Source organism: Drosophila arizonae, chromosome 2, assembly GCF_054131065.1.
Source record: "Drosophila arizonae isolate 15081-1271.41 chromosome 2, UAZ_ARI_1.0, whole genome shotgun sequence".
In the NCBI taxonomy this organism is placed as follows: domain Eukaryota; kingdom Metazoa; phylum Arthropoda; class Insecta; order Diptera; family Drosophilidae; genus Drosophila; species Drosophila arizonae.
The window spans coordinates 2,840,487-2,861,187 of record NC_142922.1 but is presented as its reverse complement, the minus strand read 5'-3'; the positions used below and the strand labels follow the sequence as shown (position 1 = coordinate 2,861,187).

Here is a 20,701-nt window from a genome sequence, read left to right as displayed (position 1 = left end):
AGCTCTGCGAGAGCTTAAATTCAAATGCGCGCTCTTTAGCGCTGAGCTTTTGCAAGTTGGCAGCGCCAGCTTGCGCCTGCCTACTCCGCATCGCTTATAGGATGCTCAACCCTAATGCCCACTGAAGGATCCAGCAGCCTCTGTCTGTCAAATTGTGCGCCGTGCGCGGTGCCAGTTGAGAAATACAATCGCCATTGCGTGCATGGCAAACGGTAGAAAATGTTGAGCCAATTGACGACAAATTGAGATGAATTTATTGTAGTGAAAATTTCAGTGTGTGTTATTAATATATATATAAAATACAACAACAAAAACACAAAAGCTAATTGAAGGATGTGCACAAATTACTAATTACAACAAATTCGGGGAAATTAATTCGGATTATTGTGTATGTGTTTTCAGCTTTATATAATGAATACAAGTTTTTTCCTCCTTTTGATGCTTGAATTACATTTTTCGCGAAGCTGTGTGGCTGTGTGACACGAAGGACGAGTCAGTCGGTCTGTCAGTCAGACGGCCAGAGGATTCTTGATAGTGTCACTGTCATTGCCACTGCACAGCTAATGTCAACGACAGACACAAATAATAGTAGTACGAGCCTCTGGCCTCCGGAGGCTGCGCGATTATACGCTTGCGGGTGGCGCAACAAATAATGAGCAATAGAATAGGAAAACTAGCAAAAAGTTAACTAAGGGCGGTGATGCTGGCGTCGCAGCCAACAAGGCTGCTGCTGCTACTGCAGCACCAATTTCGATAGCATGCCACATTTGTGTGTGTTGTGGCATCCACAATGATGTTCAACCACCCTCACATAACTTGGCTCAATAAATTATAAAAAAAAAGAAGCATGCGGCTGTGTGACTATGTGTGTACGCTTCAACGCGCGCACATACACACACACATGCATATACACATGGAAAGCGAGGCAGCCAGACGCACAGCACTCACACACACACACACACTTAAATTCATATACAAATACTGTGGCATGAATAATTGAATGGCACTGCAATGCTGCCTACTTGTTAGCCAAATTGTAAAGCAGGCCAAAAGCAAAACATACGCTGCCTTTCCTAACAATAAGGCAAACCTTTAAATTTCTTTGCTTGCCAACACACACACACACACACTCACACACACACAAGGAAACACAGCTGAGCTTTTTTTTTTTTTTTATTTGCTTTGCTTGGCTTTCATCTCATTATTTGGTTATGCTTTGGCACACCATTTGTAATTTTGATTCTTCTGTTTTTATTTTTAATAATTTAGCAACTACCGTTACCGCCAAATCTGCAAAATGGCTTACAGTTTTACACGATTTGCCATTCGTTTAGGTGGCAAAAATCTTGGCACTTATCTGCGCATACAGCTAAATAATTCATGATGTAGCCAATTTAATACACATACACAGTTTATATAGATATGTGTGTGTGTGTGTGTTGGTGTGTTTGTGTGTGTGTTAGTGTATGTATTGAATTGTGTCATGTTTTGTGCTGTTTGTACAGTTGGCCGCTGTGCTTCTTGCTTTCATTCGTCTCATTTTTGACGATGACAGATTAGGCAATTTGCCTCATTAGCCGCCCGCAAATGGCCAGGATGTGGCCAAAAGCTGTTGTCAGCTTGCTTGACTGCTATTTTTAGCCAGAGCTTGCCATGAAATCTAATTGATGCCATCATTTTAAATCCTATGCCAATCACAGAAACCTAAACTGCAACGTAACTGGAGCCGAAGGACATGTGCAACAACGATACGCCGCTATGCGTGTGCACAACAGCAAGAGCAGCAACAACAACAACAACAGCAGCACAACTATTGCATTAGCCGTCCATAGCAACAGCAGCAGCAGGAGCAGCATAGAACGTATTTACAGGAGTCTAACGGCAGGTTACGGCGCCTGTCCTGCCGCTAACAACTGATTGAGCAAACGAGCATTGTGTAAATAATGATGCAACTACAATTTCAACAGCAGCAGCAACAGCATCGGTGTTATAAATAACACAAGGACATGGATGGGCGCAACGAACGCGAGGACAAAGGCGACATCAGCTGCATGTGTGACAAAAATAAATGCAGCCATGCACATCTGCATACGCAAGTGGTGCTAAAATTAAAATACTTATAGTTGTATATGTTACACACACACCACCTATATAGATATATACATATATATATAATATTTAATGCAATTGCACGTGGAGTGCACGAGCAAGTGACAGCTAAGTGAATTTTTCAGATAATTGCCCCGTGCGCCAAAAAGTAGGCATCAAAAACGTAAAAGCTCAAGCTAAACTACGCCAAGCACACACACACACACACACACACACGACGGCCAAGACTTTGATTAGGCAGTGCCTAAGGCTGCGTGTGTGTGTGGACGAGAAAGGGAGAGAGAGGGAGAGGCAGGCACAGGGCAGGCGGCCAAGGTGTCGAGTTTCAAGTGCTGCTGCTGTGTGTGTGTGTTCGTATGTTAGTTACTGCGCTTAACCTGATTTACAAAAGTTTCGTCCTTTCTACGTAAACGACCAACCCACTGACAGACACATAAACACAGAGACACACATACACACAAACACATGCACATATGGATGACAGCGGCTGGATTAGTCACAATAGCAATAAACCGTACAACCGCAAGAGAAGACGCCGCCAGCAGCCAGGAGCAGAAGCGAGGAGGGCACAACGACTGTCTATTGTGAATGAAATGCATATTCATAGCCAATAACCTCGCCTAAATGAAGCATGAAGAAACAAAATGTGCGCACGATATCCCTGATCGTGTGTACATTTACCTATCTACTCGTGGGTGCCGCCGTCTTTGATGCCCTCGAATCGGAGACGGAAAAACGACGCTGGGAGGCGTTGCAAAGTGAGCATTATCAAATTTATAAATTACATAACTATAGATATAATACATCACTGTGATTTCATTACTGCAGGTGTCGAGGATCGCATAATACGCAAATACAATATATCACAAGAGGATTTTAAAGTCATGGAGACGGTGGTGCTCAAATCAGAGCCACACAAGGCTGGCCAGCAATGGAAGTTCACTGGCGCATTCTATTACGCAACGACAGTGTTAACAACAATTGGTAAATCAGTTGATTAAAAATGTTAAAAATTATCCCTTAATTTAATAATTAGCTCATAACCAGATTCTCATTTGAAAGGATTTCTAAAACAATCTGTGCTTTGATTTATTTTATTTTTCTATCAGAAAAAATATATACAGAGTACAATTATTTTTATTTTATTTATAATTAAATAAAAAAAAAAAAATTTGAAACTTTTTAGGTTACTACTTATTCTTCCAAATTATTATGTATATATTAATTAACCAAGCATAGTAGCAAAATTTTAATTAAATTAGAAATTAGAGCATTGAGTGTCCGTGTTCAAGTGTCACTATATAATAAATATATCATATGCGTATTTATTTATTTATTAATAAGTTACAATTAATATAAAAATAACTCTAACTAAGACTAAGCACTGGCATATATCATTTATATTTATGTATACTATATATAAATATAATAAGCATTTTCTCAAATGCATTTAATCATTTCCTTACAAATTTCCAGGCTATGGACACTCAACGCCAACGACCCGTGGCGGGAAGCTCTTTACCATGTGCTACGCAATTGTTGGCATACCCTTGGGTCTCGTTATGTTTCAAAGTATCGGAGAAAGAGTGAATAGACTGAGCAGGTACAAAAACAAAACAGTTATATTTATATGTATTATAAAAATGCTTAAAACATCTTCTATAATTTATGATCCATTTCAGTTTCGTCATCCAGGCGGTGCGAACATCGCTGCGCTGCAAACGAACGGTTGCCTCAGAGGTGGACCTTATATGCGTTGTCACGACGCTCAGTTCACTGACGATTGCAGGCGGTGCTGCGGCCTTTTCAAGATTTGAGGGCTGGAGCTACTTTGATTCAGTATATTACTGTTTTATTACTTTAACCACAATAGGTGAGAATAGTTATTGTCGTGAAGGGTAGCTAATTTATGGTAAAGCTTTACTTTACTTTATATATTTATATTGTATAATTATAAATATTACTGTATGAAACTTAATTGTAATTTCTTTTAGGCTTCGGCGATATGGTAGCTTTGCAGAAGGACAATGCACTAAATCGAAAACCCGAATATGTTATGTTCGCACTGATATTTATACTATTCGGCCTGGCAATTGTTGCCGCCTCACTGAATCTGTTAGTTCTAAGGTTTGTTACAATGAATACCGAGGATGAGCGACGCGACGAGGCCCAGGCCATGCAGGTGAGCTTTAAATGATGCCCATTTCTTTTCATCAATATTGTCCATGCCATTTCTATTTCTTATGTAGACTTGCGGACTGTTTTTTTTTTTTTTTTTTTTTTTTTTTATAAAAAAAAAGTAATGTAATAATACAATTATATTTATCAAGTTGAGCAGTTGGTAGTAAAAAGTTTTTCTAACCTCAAACTTATATCTATTAGTCTCACTGCGCCCTAAATAATACTTAACTTCGTATATCTTGCTGACCTCTAACTGCAGGGTATTTCTAATTCCTTTTATAAATCTTTTAAATGCGCTTTCAATATTTTTTCACTCATTTCTTAAAGATAAAAAAAAGAATTTTACCAAATTTCTTAAAGATAAAAATCAATTTTTTTTATTGAATTTTACTAAATGCTTGCCAATTTTATAAAGCACAATTTATAAATTCTTAAAATTTTATTCGTGCACAATTCTCGATTTTTTTCTTTTACTCTTTGTACGAATTGTATTTGAATTCCTTAATTTAAATTAAATTGATTAAATTTATTACAAAGAAATCTCTTAATCGACAATCGAATATATATACATATATATATTTATATAAATATATTTGTTTCTGTATCTTTTTTGGCATATTTTCGGTTGCTTTTGACTTAATGAAATATGAAACAAATGCAAAACGCGCGCGCACTTAGTTTATGACCAAGTCCTCTTTATGGACCAATGAGGTGATTGCTGGTGGTTCTTTGAGCTAAACTAAAAAAATATATCTACTACTACTCTGACTAAACAAATACTCCAACTATTACAACTTCTGCTACTATCAATTCAGTACCTAACAGACACTGTACAAAAACATTTTTCATCTCAACAACAACAAATACAATTACAACAATAACAGCTTGCAGACAACAACAACACACTTTCCATTCACAACAAACTGCGCTTCAATCTATATCTTAGCTATATCTAAATCTAAATATCTACTAATTGCACGCGATGTGATATTACAGGCACTACAAGTGGCTGTCAAGCTGGAGGGCGATGTGATAACATCCAACGGTTCCATATTGAGCGGCTACGAAGGACAAGATGGCCAATCTCTGAACGGCACGAATACATCCTCGATGTGCTCTTGCCGCTGCATCTGCCTCAATGGCAATCGACATAAAAAGTATGTAAAATGCGATATAAACTTTAAGTCTGATATAAGCTAGAAGGGCCCACACAGAGACCAATTAGCATCTTTAGACAGAGAGGGGGAAGGTTGCTTGTGTGTGTGTGCCTCTGTCTATGTGTGATTGTACGACTTCCGCTTCCGTTTCCGCTTCCATCTTTACGAGCTCAGAATACTCATGAAAGAAAAGAGCACATGAGAGAACAGGGCGGGGCTTTTGACACAGACTCTTAGATTTGGGAAAAGAATTTATAGCTTAAGGGAATTAGCATATATATATATGAATGTATATATATGTATTATAAATTTAGCATACTTCCTATCATACAATCAGCAAAGAAATTAGCTAGAATCTATATGAATGAAGATGCCTAGAAAAATGCGTTTGGTGTTTCTAGCAGTCTTTAACAATTTTACTCTTTAACTCTTTATCTGTAAAAATTTTACTCTTCTGATAATTCTGATAATTGTATATAAAACTGTTTCAATGCATATATATTTATTATGTTTTATTATTTTTATATTTGATGGGTATATTGTATTTGATGATTATAAAAAATGTACACGAAATGTGAGCGGGTCTTGTCTGTATATCTACAGCAATCCATTATTGTGGGGTGTCATTTTCCGTCTCCGATTCTAGGGCGGCACCCCCAAGTAGATAGACAAATACATATACATACAGACAATTTCCTGCTCACATCTTGGGTGCTAAGATGATTTATTGATTGGTACAAATATACAACATATACAAGACAAAGTTTAAATATTTCATATCTGAATATGTATGTTTTAATACTGTAATGCATTTCATCAATTTCCTTTATCTGCTGTGGCTTTTGCATTTTATGTTGATGCCGTGTAACTAACTCTCTTTGGCTTTGTTTGATGTCTCAATGTTGTTTAAACTTGACTAAACTCTGACTCTGCTGGCAACAGGCATAAAAACGCGACCAGCGCAAAGGTTGCAGAGTAAGCAGAAGCTTTAAATTTATGTAATCTGCATGATTGAAGCTTTTAATGATATGATTAATATATTAATATTACGTATCTACATTAGCTAATATTATTTTGCATTTACTCTTGCTATTTCAACAGGCATCAATACAAGCTGCGTCGTTCGCCCACGCACATACGACACCTGTTGCCGGAGGTGGTGCCCATGCAGGATCTGAACTATGATACGCAGAGCATGCACACAATTGGCGCCCTCAATGGCAGCGGCATCATGACTGGCAGCCACCTCGGCATGGGCATGGGCATGGGCATGGGTCTGGATGTGGTCGATGATACCGAAAATCGTTCGCCACACAAGCCGCCGCACAAATTGCTCAAGCGCAATGTATCACTTTTATCGTTTCGCATTTAGATAACTAAGTTTGGAGCAACGAATGTGGCCACCCCCCCCTCGCCCCCCCCCCCTCTAGTTGTGCCCGCAAGCAACGACCTAGAAGACGACTTAAATATACTTAAAGTGATAAACTTTCTCTGATACATTGTACTTAAACCTAACGGAATTTGAAACTGAAGCGTAGTGAAAACAACAAATTGAAAAGCAAAAAAAAAAAAAAAAAAAATTAAATTACTAAAATGAAATGTGCAAAAATCTTGTGCGTTTGCGAAATTAAAATTTATGTGCATTTACAATGTAAATTAGTGCATAAATACCATCTATGTATACACACACTTACACATAAATAGATATGTATATGATAAGCATTAGAGAGCTAGCTATATCTTATGTGTATATTATTGACTTAGGGCACTAGAAAATTGATCTTAACCACTGCCATTTCCGAGCGATAGACAAAACTCAGAATGATCAATAACTCCGGCTATCTCACACCCACACGCTCACACTCTCATTCGCTCTTTTTCTCTTTATCAATATATCGAAATATAAAGTGAGGTTCACTAGACTAGAACTGCCTCTACCAGGCTGCACTTAAATTCCCAAAATATATAGAGACATCCAAATAGTTTTCAGAGCCGTGTCAAATTTCAATTCTGTAAATATTTATTATATATATATATATATACACCAGAAATTACATTGCTTAATAATTTTGATTAGAAGATAACCCATTTTATTCGTATATATATTATTATATTTCTTATGATTATTAATTATAATGAGCGGGATATTAGTTTAATAATACTACATCTAAATATACATACTATAGTTAGTAGTCGCATAACAAGTAAATAAAAAACAACGCCAAGGTCAAATGAAAGCCAAGTGCTCAATTGTCTCCAAAGAGTGCCAAACAAAATATAGATTTAGACAGATAGGCGTACAAGTGGGTGCCTCGCCCACTGTGCACATATTTCCCCGCCATTCGCAATCCCAGAAACTAGACAGACCCTTAACTCCCTCAGACGATTGCATTTTGTTCACATTTAGAGTAGATAAATCCCAGCTACAATTTTAAGCGAATTCGATTCTTCCATTTTTTGAAAACTCATAATTTCCAGAACAAATCCTTATGTGCTTTGTAAATATTTTAGTCAACGTAATTACCGATATACTTTAAAGTCAAAGAAAACTATTGTTAAAGAAACAAAACGGGAAATCCAAAAGCTACCGAAGTTCTAAAATAGTTATGTATTTAATTCTGTATTATCAAAAAGGTAAACAAAGAAAAAAAAAAATGAATATTATAAAATACGACTTTTTAATATACAATTTATTTCAAATTTTTAGTAGTTATCGTATCGTATGTGTTTAAACAATGTCACAAATATGAAATTTAGCTACTCAATTCTAAATGAAACAAATAAAACAAATTGTAATTTTAATTCATTGAAAATAAAGCGAAACAATTCAAATCAAAAGACTTTGTAATATACATCCCAAAAAGTATATTCAAATTCGAAAATAAATACCAAAATTTATATAAATATACATTGCATAAAGAATTCTTTTTGATCTACACCTCTAACCCAATGAAAATACAAGTTCACATTTTCAGTTTGTATATAAGTAATCCATTCAGTTTTTATTGAAATATTTGTAAAGACAAATGTGTTATAATTCGGTGTAAACAATTTGTTAGGCAAGAATTTCCGTTGCCTTTGCACAAAAATTAATCAATGAAAAAATGTTCGACCGACTGTCCTTTGTCCCTGTCCTTTGCTGTGTGTTACAATCAAGTTGATTTGGGGCCTAGCCATGTCTGTCGAATGCATACTTAAAACATAATTTTTAAATATTAAAAAAATGTTTACGATGTTTGGTAGTGGATAAAAGATTTGCACAATGTTTTCGCTGATTTTGCTTGTTGAGTGTTTCCTTTGTTTCAAGTGATTTTGGTGGATAGGGGTGTCTGTATTTGTTTTTCTATATAGTAAATAGTCGAAAACTAAAATCAATATTTTTATAATTAATGGGACAGCTAACTAATCTAATCATCCATGCTTTCGGTGTTGCGATCTGGTGAAGCGTTTCCATTCTTCGGCGATGCTGAACGTGAACGAGAACGAGAACGCGACTTGTTATCGGGCGATGCGGAACGATCACTGCAAAAAAAATTTTTGAAAAGCATATTAATATATATATTAAACATTTGGGGCCACCAAACACGGTCTGCGCATCCCAAAAAAATCAAAGAAAGCACGAAAAGAAAACATATATCACATAAAGCTCAAAAACATGTAGAACTACTTACCGTGAACGCGAATCACGGCGATTCGACTTTGAACGTGAACGGGAACGTGACTCACGCTTAGAGTTAGAGCGTGAACGTGAGTGTGAATCGCGCTTGGGCGAGCGGGAGCGAGTGCGAGAGCGAGACTTTGACTTTGACTTGGACACATCACGAGATTTGCTGCAACAGAAGAAATAATAGATTGTTATAAAATGAAAAGTAGGCTCAAACGAGCAATTGAACTCACTTGGAGCGCGAACGTGAGCGAGAACGCGATTTGACTGGGGACTTTGACTTGGAGCGTCCACCGCGAGACTTGGAGCGACTACGTGACTTCGAGCGCGAGTGCGACGAGCGGCGTGAGCGAGAACGCCTGCGAGAGCGAGAACGTGAACGCGAGCTAGACGAACGTGATCGGCCACGTCCACCACCGCCACTACCACCGCCACCGCCTCCACCACCACCACCGCTGCGTCCACCACGACGATCCTCCACCAAATGCACACGACGACCATTCAGCTCGGTATCATCGAGTTTCTCAATGGCGGTCTTCATGTCCGACAACGAGGCGAATTCGACCACACTAAAAATTAGATATAACCAAATTAGTTAACTGAATTCTATATAAAGTTTCATAATCAACTTACCCCTCGTTGCGACGCTGCTTATGGGCATCAGCATAGGTAACCTCGCCAGCTTGGCGCATGTAATCCTTCAGATCCTACAGATAACGCACAAATACGAAAAACAGTATATAAATTAGTATAAAATATAGCCACCGGCAGTTTTGTGCTCATCTAGACAAATCAAATACAGCGTGCAGACCAAGCAGTTTGAATATGTTCCCGAGCTGGTATCGCTGAATGCTATATATGCGCAACAGTTATGTGGAACTGGGCCTTCCTAACCAAAGCTCTGCCCTCTTTGCCTCTCAATCTGTCTCTCTGTCTTTCTCTCACTGGTATGTATGATGTGATCGCTCTCGCATCGCCTGCCTAATGTACTTTGTGGGGGTAGTTTTATGGGGGTAGAAGTGCAAGTGCCAGTTGCGCCGTTGCCAGAGAGTTCAGTCAGAATCGAGCACAACAGTTCGCCAGTTCGGTCGAAATATTCATTGCTTGTGTTGGCTGCTGCACGCGGTACAAAACGTAAGCATAATTATATGTAACATATATATATGTATAGATATATTTTTTTTTGGTTTCTTGATCAAAATTAAAACATAAGTTGTAATTGAGTTCTTACTTAATGCGCTTTCAGAGAGAGGACACACACATCGCTTTTATCGCACAACACCGAGAGTTTAGTTTGTCTGCCTAGTTACTGTAGGCCCTTGGTTGGACCGCACGACCTCATCAAAGGAGCAGTAAGCGAGAAGATCGAGAGCTCCACATCTCTACCATCAAATCATATGATCATCATGTTGGCGACCAGGCCAAGCCAGCAACCCGAAAATCGCATCAAAGCCATGCCAGTCAGTCGGGCAAATGTTTGACATTTGGTTTATGGTTTTTGGTGTGATTTCAACATTATTTTGAATAAATTCATTTATAAAAAAAAAAATAGTATTTTTGTTGTGCTACGTTTGTGGTATTTGGTTTGTTCTTGTACTTTTGTTTTTGTTATCGTGGGACCCAAATGAACGCACAGTCAGAAACAGTTGCCAGGGAGCCAACACCACTGCCGCGGCCGCAGACGGGATTTGTGGGTGAGAGAGCGAGCAGTGACAACAGTGTAGAGCAGCACAGTACGCACAGTACACAACAGTATGCAACCAGGCAGTCAACCAGGCGGCGGCATCTCTCATCTCTCTCTCTTATGGCCTCACACATAAGCGAACTGTAAAAATAAGAAATACGTTTTGGGGGATCGCCTCTGAGGCTAGGCTGGACGACGTCGTTGGCGTCGATGTGCGACGATGGCGCGATAGCTGCTCCAAGAGTCTCTAGTCGATAGTCAGCCAGAGCCGGAGCCAGAGTCAGAGTCAGAGCCAGAGCCGGAGCCAGAGCCAGAGTCAGGCCAAGCCGGGCCAGTAGTAAGGGGAAGAACACAGACACAGAATTGGCAAATGTTGTCGCTAGTATTGGATGCATTGTGTGTGCTGCACTTTGTCTAACCGAAGATGAAGTAAACGCGTTAAAGAGTCAGCCAGTATCATCATCGTCATGTCATCATCAGTCATCATCATCATCATCCCATCGCATCTAACTGTTTAGTTACTTTGTTAACATCTCTCAATCTCTCTCATACGACCTCAAAACTCTCACATTCGCTATAAGGAATTTGACAATTCTTTATATAATTTTTTAAAATTAAATTGTGAATGCTTATTCATTTAAATACCTAATTCTCAGAGAACAAGAGGCTAGCCTACGCAGTACGGCAATAAAATATTCTTGGCGTTGAGCGTAGGCTGGCCTCTTGTTAGCCCATCACAATTCACATCAGTTTTATGGCATTTTTTTTTTTTTTTTTGGTTTGTTTTTGGCATGGATGACGACGAGGCATCAACGACGACGACGACGGCGGCGAAGGCGATGACGACAGCGCGATGACCAAGTGTGTGTTTGGTTGGGAGATGGTTTAAAAGGGAATATATCGTTTGTTATGACCCAAGCGAAGATCTTTCATAAAGCGATCGACTCTGATAACGTGGGATGCTGTCAGGCGTCGAATCATTTAGTTTATATATGCGTTGCGTGCGTGTTCTGTTGCCTGTCTCTCGATTTTTAGTGGCATTTCATCCGATTTATAACACATGTATGTATGTAACTAGTTGCGGCCCCCGGCCATGCCTTATTATATCGTACATCGACGAAGTATTTGGCCATAGCTGGTTTTTTGATATTGTGTTCAGCTCGGTTTGTGGCACCGATTCTCTCTGCCTGTATTATTTGTCACTCTCTTCTAAGCTCTGGGGCGGTTCAGTAACAGATACACATCAAACTCTTTTATTTTTTGGTTGGTGTGAAAAAAATAATTGTTGGGATTGCAACGATCAGTACCAGAGTTGTTAACGAACATTTTACATTGTTTTACTTTTGCTTAGGGCTATAAATCAACTGTACAGCTTAAACATAATAGACAAACATCATTTACCGGAGCTGGAAAGCCTTCAATGTGGACATTAACTAAAGTTATTTAATATGCTTCAATGTTAATGTTAATTTGTTAAATTAATATATCTTTCATTGATAATTAGAGACCATATTCCTTAGTTTTCCAGCTCCAATAATTGATAAAGGTAAACTAATCTACTTGAAAGAAAATAAAATGGTTTTGGGGAGCATCACCAACTTATAAGGGGACTTGAAAAAAATCATAAAAAAAAATAGGTGAAACGAGGAAGTGCTTCGCTTAAATTAAACATATAGTTTATAGATAGATTGATTAGCTCTTTGAAACTGACGCATCGGATCAGATCATTTAAGAAGTTAGATAGTTGTTATTTCTAAATACAGTCTATTCTACAGTTTAAGCTATAGGTTTATAGTATGTATGTATGAAAATTAAAAAAGCTTACCTGCCAGCTAACGCGGCTGGATAAATTCTCGACAATCAAACGATACTCAGTGCGCAATGGCGGTCCATAACGAGAGGATGATCTGGAATTTTTGTTTCTGGTGAATAATTTAATGAATTCCAAATTAGTATTGACACTGCGCTGCTGCTCAAATCATTTTTATATATATGTACAATATTGTGCAAATTGTAGATGCTACTTTTTAGCCAAAGGGCGAGAGCATAAATCGAAAGCATTTCAAAGAAATGAAAAAGAAAAGGGATTGGGATAGGCAGTCGCAAAAGGCGTACCGCGGAAAATACAATTATTAAAAAATGAAATGAAATTATTAAGACGTGCAGACGGTAAGTAAATTAATATATGTATATCATAATTAGCAAAAACAGAATGTTATATTAACATATATATATATATAAACAGCATGTCAGTGTCTTTAGAGAATGAGTGGGACTATCACTATTATTGTGGACCCAAAAGTAGCTAAACTGATAATCTGATGAGATAGCAATAGTGCATTACTTGTGCACTAAGCATACGAAAATTAATCGTCGAAAGTCCAAAACAAATATTTATATAAATGGAGTATTGCGTGTTATGTAAACTTTTCAAGTAGACACGATTGAATTTTGTTTTTCAAATAAACACTTGGCGATTTCTTTTTTTTTAATTTTCGTTCGAAATTCAATCTGATTCGTATTCAAGTTTTAGCCACGGGTCCACAGTCGTACGTTCATTGAACGAATGAGAAAAGCAGAAAATAGCTAATCTAAACTTAACGGTCGCAGCTGTACTTACTTATCATTATATCTGCCGCCTCCACCGCGGCGTCCGCCGTAGCGATCATCGTAACGATCCCGATTACTGCCACGCGCTGTGCCTCTAGCTGGCTCAACAACAACACTATAATATTTCGGAACGATATATATATAATTTTTTCCTATGTTAAGCAAAAATTTCGCGTTCATTAAACTTACCGTTCCCCCAGCAGTTCTTTCCCGTTTAATTCGTATACGGCATCGTCTGCATCACGATAGTCCTCAAATTCCTGCAAATTGAATTAATTATCGATTTATCAATTTTTGGTTGGTCTACTTTTTTCTCTTTGTTTTGACTACTTACCACGAAGCCATAGCCGTTCTTGATAAGTATATCACGAGTGCGTCCATAGCCTTTGAAAAAGCGCTCTAAGTCGCGTTCACGGACTCCGTAGGGTAGTCCGCCTACATAAACGCGCGATCCAACCATATTTGTTGCTGATTATGCTATAAAATATCAGAAGTGTAAAAACTGTGTTTCTTTTTCACCAATTTTAATATTTTTAAGCACTAAACTATGTGCCTATGTATTCATGGCTGGGAGGGTGAGTGAAATTCATGTATAGTATGTGTGTATTTGCCAAGATGGCGGCGATGTCAACGTTGTCCACCGGGTACAGAACTTTTCAGCGAAAAAAAAATATTTATAACTGCATCTTTACCACTTTTTCCTAATTATTATAATACACAAATTATTCACGTACCGTTTATTAACAAGTATTTATTGTTAATATATTCTTTGCTAGATTTAAACACTTTTTCTAGTTTTTTTTACGCACCGCACGTCACAGAAAAATAATGCAGACTCAACCTCAACGCAATTTCTACGGAAATGACACTGAACTCAAAACTGCTTGCCGCTTCAATGCGGCATCAGAGCATTATGTTTAGTTGCTCAGCCCTGGTATATTGTAAAACGATTCGATAGTTACTTGTCACGAGTTTTTTACACACAACTATTGTCGTTACATGTCTATATTTAATATACTGCATGAAGATAATAAATATTTATTTAATTACTTATATAGTAAAGGATGAAAAGTAAATATTAAGTTTGAGTGCAATGTCATACACTTCGTGAAATAATTGAGTCCCAAATCAAAATCCCGCTTAACAGTTACTGTTTCGGTATATAACAGTTACTATCGCATAATTGATCATCTCGGCCGGCATCTGCTGTCAGAATCGTGGTCGCCATTTTTCCAGCTCATTTTTCAGCACTCAGGTACTAACTTTTTCTCTTGTTGTACGTGTGAGTGAACTGGGCGTCTGCTTCAAATAAATTAATTTTTCCTGTAGAAAATCGTTGAACAATTAATAAACTAAAAAGAGAACAAGTGAAATGGCAGATTTAAACGATTCGAATGGAAACTACGACGACAATGATGAGGTGAGCGTAATGTTTATTATCAATTCGCATGCAAAAAATGCCGATGCCGACACATTGAAGAAATATGAAAATGGCATTTCAAATTTTGCTGTGTATGTGCATTTACAACGTAATATTCTCTATATTCGAATTGACGGCCAAATAAAGAAAACAAATTAAAAACTTTCCGGTTGCCTTACTGTTTTATTTTATTACATGAGTCAATGTAAATATGATTAAAAAAAAAAAAAAATGGCGGGCGGCATTATTTTTATTGATTTCACTTGTGACTAACTGTACCTTGGTGTTGTTTACTTTTCTGCAGCAAATTTCTGAGCCCGAGCAACTCCGCAAACTGTTCATTGGCGGTTTGGACTACCGAACCACCGATGAGGGCCTTAAAGCTCATTTTGAGAAGTGGGGCAATATCGTCGATGTCGTGGTCATGAAGGATCCCAAAACAAAACGGTCTCGCGGTTTCGGCTTCATTACTTACTCACAGTCATATATGATTGACAATGCGCAGAATGCACGTCCTCATAAAATCGATGGACGCACTGTAGAGCCAAAGCGTGCTGTGCCACGACAGGAAATCGATGCACCCAATGCCGGCGCCACGGTTAAGAAACTGTTTGTAGGCGGTCTGCGGGACGATCATGACGAGGAATGCCTGCGCGAGTATTTCAAGGAGTTTGGACAAATTGTGGGCGTGAATATTGTGTCCGATAAGGATACGGGCAAAAAGCGCGGTTTTGCGTTTATTGAGTTCGATGACTACGACCCCGTGGACAAAATTATCTTGCAGAAGACGCACACCATCAAGAACAAAACGCTTGATGTGAAGAAAGCAATTGCCAAACAGGATATGGATCGTCAAGGTGGTGGTGGAGGCGGCGGTGGCGGCCGTGGTGGTCCTGGTGGACGTGCCGGCGGACGAGGTGGTGATCGCGGCGGCCAAGGCGGCGGCTGGGGTAACAATCGTCAGAATGGTGGCGGTAATTGGGGCTCCGGCGGCGGAGGCTTTGGTAATAATGGCAACTTTGGAGGCAACCAAGGCGGCTCTGGCGGGTGGAACCAACAGAGTGGTCCATGGAACAACCAGGGCGGTAACAGCGGCGGCGGAGGTGGCTGGAACAATGGTGGTGGCGGTGGCTATAGCGGCGGTGGCAACAGCAACGGCAACTGGGGCGGCGGCAGTGGTGGCGGCAGCTTCAGCAACGATTACCAACAGAGCTACGGTGGTGGCCCACAGCGCAACAGTAACTTTGGCAACAATCGCCCAGCGCCTTACAACCCAGGTGGCTTCAACAAGAGTGAGTGAACGGATTACTGATATTTTTGAAAAGTTGGACTAATTAAATGGTTTTTTTTTTCAGGTGCTGGCCAAGGCGGCGGCGGTGGCCAGGGTGGTTTTGGCGGTGGCAACAATTACAACACTACTCAAGGCGGCAATATGGGTGGAAACAGACGTTACTAATCAAGGTAAATCCAATTAATTCCAATATTTATTATCCAATTCTCTTTTCTATTTATATAAACGTAAATATATGATTGCATTTTAAAGCGTTCGAGAGAAATAATATTTATATTGTAGTTGCAAACAACAATCGAAGCAATTGTGATAATCAAAAACATGTTTTTAATGCGCTAATGCAAATTTTCTCCTTTCTCGCAAATAGGTAAACACTTACAGAATCAGTTCAAGCTAGACAAACAGGCAGTCTAGGCGCAGGCAGTGAGACAGGCAGAGGCAGAAGCAGAGGCAGGCAATCAATGACAGTGAGAGGCAGTGAAATTTGGGCAAGTCAAGGCAGGCAGACAAGATAATGAATGATTTGAATAAAAGCCAGTAAGCAGCAGCTATGCAGTTATCAGGCAATCGACACTGATTGCCCTCAGCCACTGATTGCTACCAGCCTAAGCAACTAACTAAACCCGATAAAAAAAGCAAGAATAACAAAAATCAAATCAAACGTAAATAATTATGTTTGATATAATATGAACACCAGAGCAACTCACTTCAATCAACAATGTCAACAATTTATTGCTAATGTCTTGTCTCTCAGTCTATACCTACACTTAATTTTTATGATCAATTCGTGTTTAGGACTTTAAGAACCTTGATGAACGCTTATTTTTAACTAAATTAACCACACTACACAACAAAAAACAACATAAAAAAAGAAAAACAAAAACCTATCCGAAAAATATACTAAAACTATATAATTTTATTTATAAAATTGACTATTTAAAAACGCATCTTATTCAGCAATTCTCTTTGAGAATCCATTTTGCATGCGGATAAAGTTGTCCTATATCAAAAAGAAAATCAAAGGTATTGTACCTTGAATATTCGATTTAGATGCAATTGTCTCGTACTTTCCACAATTTAATTTTATAGCAAATCAAGAAATATTTTTTAATTCAACAAATATATAGAAAGAAAACTATTTTGTAATAAATTTTTATATGTTAAGCTCTTCTATCTATATATATGATTTAATATTATTATCTGAGAAAAAAGCACATTGAAAGTAACAAAAACCTGTTAAACCCCATGAGGAGACCCGAAAATGATTGTACAAATGAATTACATCATTTTATTGCTTGCAGAATGCAGAATTGAAATATCCATTAATCATTACATACCAATTTTTGTTAGTGTATAAGACGTATATAGCTGCTACACTAATTAATACTTGGTACAAAAGAACCAAAAGCAAAAATTTATTCTGTATTTAGTACGTTACGAGGTTAAAACAAAATCAAGAAAGAGATAATAAAATTAATGTTACCCACCCACGAATTGTGACTACAAAGAAAAGAAAAGGAAGAAACCCCCTCCAACCCGCAGCAAGAGGAATGAATAGCTCTCGCAAAGAGTAATCAAAAATTATTAGTAAGTTTTGCACTAAGGTAGGCAAAAATCTAATTGAGTAACCTTAAAAAAAGGAGAAAGCGCTTGTGTAGATAATAGCAATTACCGCACTTCGCGTCAAGTTTATACCTGAACAACAAATTGGCAACAGCTTACTAATGCACTACGTATTTCTTTGCAAGACTGCCCAAAATGCTGGATATTCTGCAATGCGGGCAATCTGGTAGTTCCCAAGGAGCTTGGGCTCACCTCGGATTTTGATTGGCTGTGAACTGAACTGGGGCGCTAGCCTCAGTTAAAAGGTAAGTGGTAAGTGCAGGTAAATAACCATCTCAATTGTGTCATATTGAACGATTTTAATTGCAATAAAATTTATTTACCAAAAGAAAGTACGTTTTTCTGTGTTGAGATAATGGGCATTTTGAAATTGTGTAAAAATTTTAATTTCTGTTCCAGGCGACATGACTGAACAGTTTAACGATATCAATGTTAATCGATTATCGATAGCTAGAGAAATCCTACGGTCTTTTAGTCGAAACACTGTTGTTTAAAATGCCGTTATTTTCCGTTAAAGTTGGCAGTGCCAGAAATGTGCTGCCGCTTCGTTCAATAACTACCGTTACTTTGATAGGCACACGTCATCTTCCCAACACTAACCAATTAGTCCTTGCATTTGAATAGGGTTGCCAGTTGGTTGCATGAAAGGAGTTACAATTGTAGATAAATTTCAGATACGGTAACACTTGTTTGACGTTTAAAACTTTTCCGGCTCTGTCGTTGTCATTTAATTTTTAGCCAGTTCAGTTTTTGTGCTTTTCTTTTATTGTTCAGCAGCAGAAATTAGTTTTCATGCCAAAAATGGTGAATAACTCGGTTGTTAATGCGCCCTTCTACCAAGAGGTATGTATGCCATTTTATATTATTAATTAAGCTTTACAAATGTGAAACTCTGCCCAATTGAAGAAGCGCAAAATCGGTGGTCGCGCCTCTGGTAACGGCGGCCCAGAAATGGCTGATTCGAATCAGAGCAGCGTTAATGTATCGGAGAACAACGAGCATTTGCGCAAAATATTTGTCGGTGGTCTCTCCATTAATACCACTGCCGATACGATGCGCCAATTTTTCAGCCAATTTGGCGTTGTCTCCGATGCTGTGGTTATGCGTGATCCAATATCCAATCGCTCGCGCGGCTTTGGTTTTGTCACCTATGTAGAGCCGGGCTCCGTTGAGAACGTTCAGCGTGCCCGTCCTCATATCATTGACAGCAAGTAAGTCTCCTATTTAGGGTTATATCATACAATATATACACATATAGATATTTGTTAATAATACTCGTAGAACTGTGGACACCAAACGTGCTTTTCCACGTCATGAGTTCAACAAGGCCATCGGCCATTTGAGCAATATCAAGACGAATAAGATATTTCTCGGTGGTCTCAAGGACTGCCACGATGAGAGTACTTTGCGAGAATATTTTTCTCAATTCGGTGCTATCAGCAGCGTCAAGGTGTTGTTGGACAAGGAGACCGGACGCAAGCGTGGCTTTGGGTTCTTAGAGTTTGAGGATACGGCTAGTGCTGCTCGTGCTTTAGGTAAGCTGGCATTCATATGTTAAGTTCTTTATTAACGTGCTTAATTTTTGCACAGCTCAAAGCAAACACTCCATTAAGATGGCCACTGTGGAGGTGAAGAAATCCACTCAGATGCTGGATTGCAGCAAACGCGTTCGTTTGCCAATTGGAGGCGCCGCATGCGCCGGCTATGCGCCACCACAGCCGACCATCATGGACAACTTAGTCTATAATCCAAATTATAATCCGTATCAGGCACAAACTTCATTGCCGCCATCTGCCTTCTTTAACGGTTGGGCTTCGTATGTGGCACCTACAATTCCGACAACAACCGTTAGCTATCCGCACCATCAACAACCGTTGCACTACTCGCAGGGCGGGTGGGCCTACGGCAATCCGCCGTACGTTAACTCGGAGTGGTCCAGAAACAGCTACAGCTCGATTGTGTGGCAACCGAAAGGTGGCCAAAAGCCCGTTCCAGTTCAGACTCTACCAGCTGAACGTCCGAAGAATGAGTACAAGTCCGTTCAAGCTGAAGAGGCTACCAAGAAGCAGACACCGGCTGGCGATACCAATGCCAACGAGACTCCAACCCCTGTCGATGTCGAGAAGAAATGGCTAGCCAAGGACTACAAGGTCTTCAAACCAACGGGCAGATACAACTTTGGTACTCCCCAGACCAATCACATGAGTTCCGGGCCTGCCGATATTTCAACACCTGCCTATGGTATGCGAATCTACAAATTCAGAAATAATAGTAATTATTCTATTAAATTTCGTTTGCTTTTAGGCATTTAAGAAGTCTGCTTTTCAAGAGAAATCACATTAGTCATATAGGTATCAGTCACTATCTCTCTATATATGTATGTATATATATATATTTATTTACATGTGTATGCTATTCAATGTACGACTTGATCTATTTGCTGAATGTATGTCAAATACGTAACATATTTCATCCATAATAATGCCCATTACGAATACCGACCGCACACACATCTATACAAAAATATATATGTATACATACAGTCACTAACACTGCAAAGAATTGAAAAACGAATGTGTTTCCCATTTACATTGATGGATAAACAAACACACTTGACAAGTCCATCTGATAAATAAAAACGTTTACACTTTTTGTAGACTTTTCATCGCAAAGTTCTATTTGTTTTGTTTTTTCTTTTTTGCTTTCTCTCTTTATTTCAAACATAATTTTATTAATTAATTTTTTTAATGTGTAATGTTTTAGACCCGAAACAGGTAAAAAACGCACCACTGAATTGTATTTGTAGATTTAAATGAATTTCTGTGATTGTTTTTCTCTTTTATTAATGGTTTCATGAGTGGTTTTTTAAATTTAATTATATATATTTTTTGTATTATTAAAATTATGCAAACAAAGTTTGCCTTTGTGCGCATCAATTTCAGTTTAAATGCCAACTTCATGC

At 38.5% G+C, this 20,701-nt stretch overlaps 4 protein-coding genes across 9 annotated transcripts; 3 read left to right on the top strand and 1 right to left on the bottom strand.

The window, feature by feature from the left end:
* The first annotated feature begins 55 nt into the window (after positions 1-55).
* On the top strand, positions 56-8,566 carry Task6 (TWIK-related acid-sensitive K[+] channel 6). Of its 3 annotated transcripts, XM_089463037.1 has the most exons (10): positions 56-388; positions 1,701-2,867; positions 2,938-3,093; positions 3,586-3,712; positions 3,792-3,982; positions 4,104-4,291; positions 4,969-5,001; positions 5,287-5,447; positions 6,390-6,422; positions 6,549-8,566. In XM_089463037.1, exons 2-10 carry the CDS (start codon positions 2,741-2,743, stop codon positions 6,817-6,819), a joined length of 1,287 nt encoding a protein of 428 aa, XP_089319163.1. In that variant the 5' UTR covers positions 56-388; positions 1,701-2,740; the 3' UTR covers positions 6,820-8,566. The 3 variants fall into 3 exon arrangements, with proteins under 3 accessions (XP_089319163.1, XP_017867567.1, XP_017867557.1); XM_018012068.2 differs by lacking the exon at positions 4,969-5,001 and having other exon boundaries at positions 66-388; XM_018012078.2 differs by lacking the exons at positions 4,969-5,001; positions 6,390-6,422 and having other exon boundaries at positions 63-388.
* B52 (serine and arginine rich splicing factor B52) lies at positions 8,416-14,300 on the bottom strand. 4 transcript variants are annotated; one of them, XM_018017736.2, is made up of 9 exons: positions 14,140-14,300; positions 13,740-13,882; positions 13,595-13,665; positions 13,416-13,520; positions 12,621-12,717; positions 9,745-9,818; positions 9,345-9,680; positions 9,119-9,277; positions 8,416-8,969 (listed from the first exon to the last, which is right to left on the bottom strand). In XM_018017736.2, the coding sequence occupies exons 2-9, from the start codon at positions 13,863-13,865 to the stop codon at positions 8,855-8,857; spliced, it is 1,083 nt and encodes a 360-aa protein (XP_017873225.1). In that variant the 5' UTR covers positions 13,866-13,882; positions 14,140-14,300; the 3' UTR covers positions 8,416-8,854. The 4 variants fall into 4 exon arrangements, with proteins under 4 accessions (XP_017873225.1, XP_017873226.1, XP_089319164.1 ...); XM_018017737.2 differs by having other exon boundaries at positions 12,621-12,702; XM_089463038.1 differs by lacking the exon at positions 14,140-14,300 and adding an exon at positions 14,098-14,117.
* A 308-nt stretch (positions 14,301-14,608) lies between these two features.
* Positions 14,609-17,610, top strand: Hrb87F (Heterogeneous nuclear ribonucleoprotein at 87F). The gene is made up of 4 exons (XM_018017735.2): positions 14,609-14,825; positions 15,130-16,117; positions 16,181-16,286; positions 16,484-17,610. Exons 1-3 carry the CDS (start codon positions 14,778-14,780, stop codon positions 16,279-16,281), a joined length of 1,137 nt encoding a protein of 378 aa, XP_017873224.1. The 5' UTR covers positions 14,609-14,777; the 3' UTR covers positions 16,282-16,286; positions 16,484-17,610.
* Positions 17,611-17,756: 146 nt separating this feature from the next.
* Rbp4 (RNA-binding protein 4) lies at positions 17,757-20,411 on the top strand. Its single transcript, XM_018017734.2, has 5 exons — positions 17,757-18,582; positions 18,646-18,950; positions 19,021-19,274; positions 19,330-19,980; positions 20,044-20,411. Exons 1-5 carry the CDS (start codon positions 18,532-18,534, stop codon positions 20,049-20,051), a joined length of 1,269 nt encoding a protein of 422 aa, XP_017873223.1. The 5' UTR covers positions 17,757-18,531; the 3' UTR covers positions 20,052-20,411.
* The last annotated feature ends 290 nt before the right edge of the window (positions 20,412-20,701 follow it).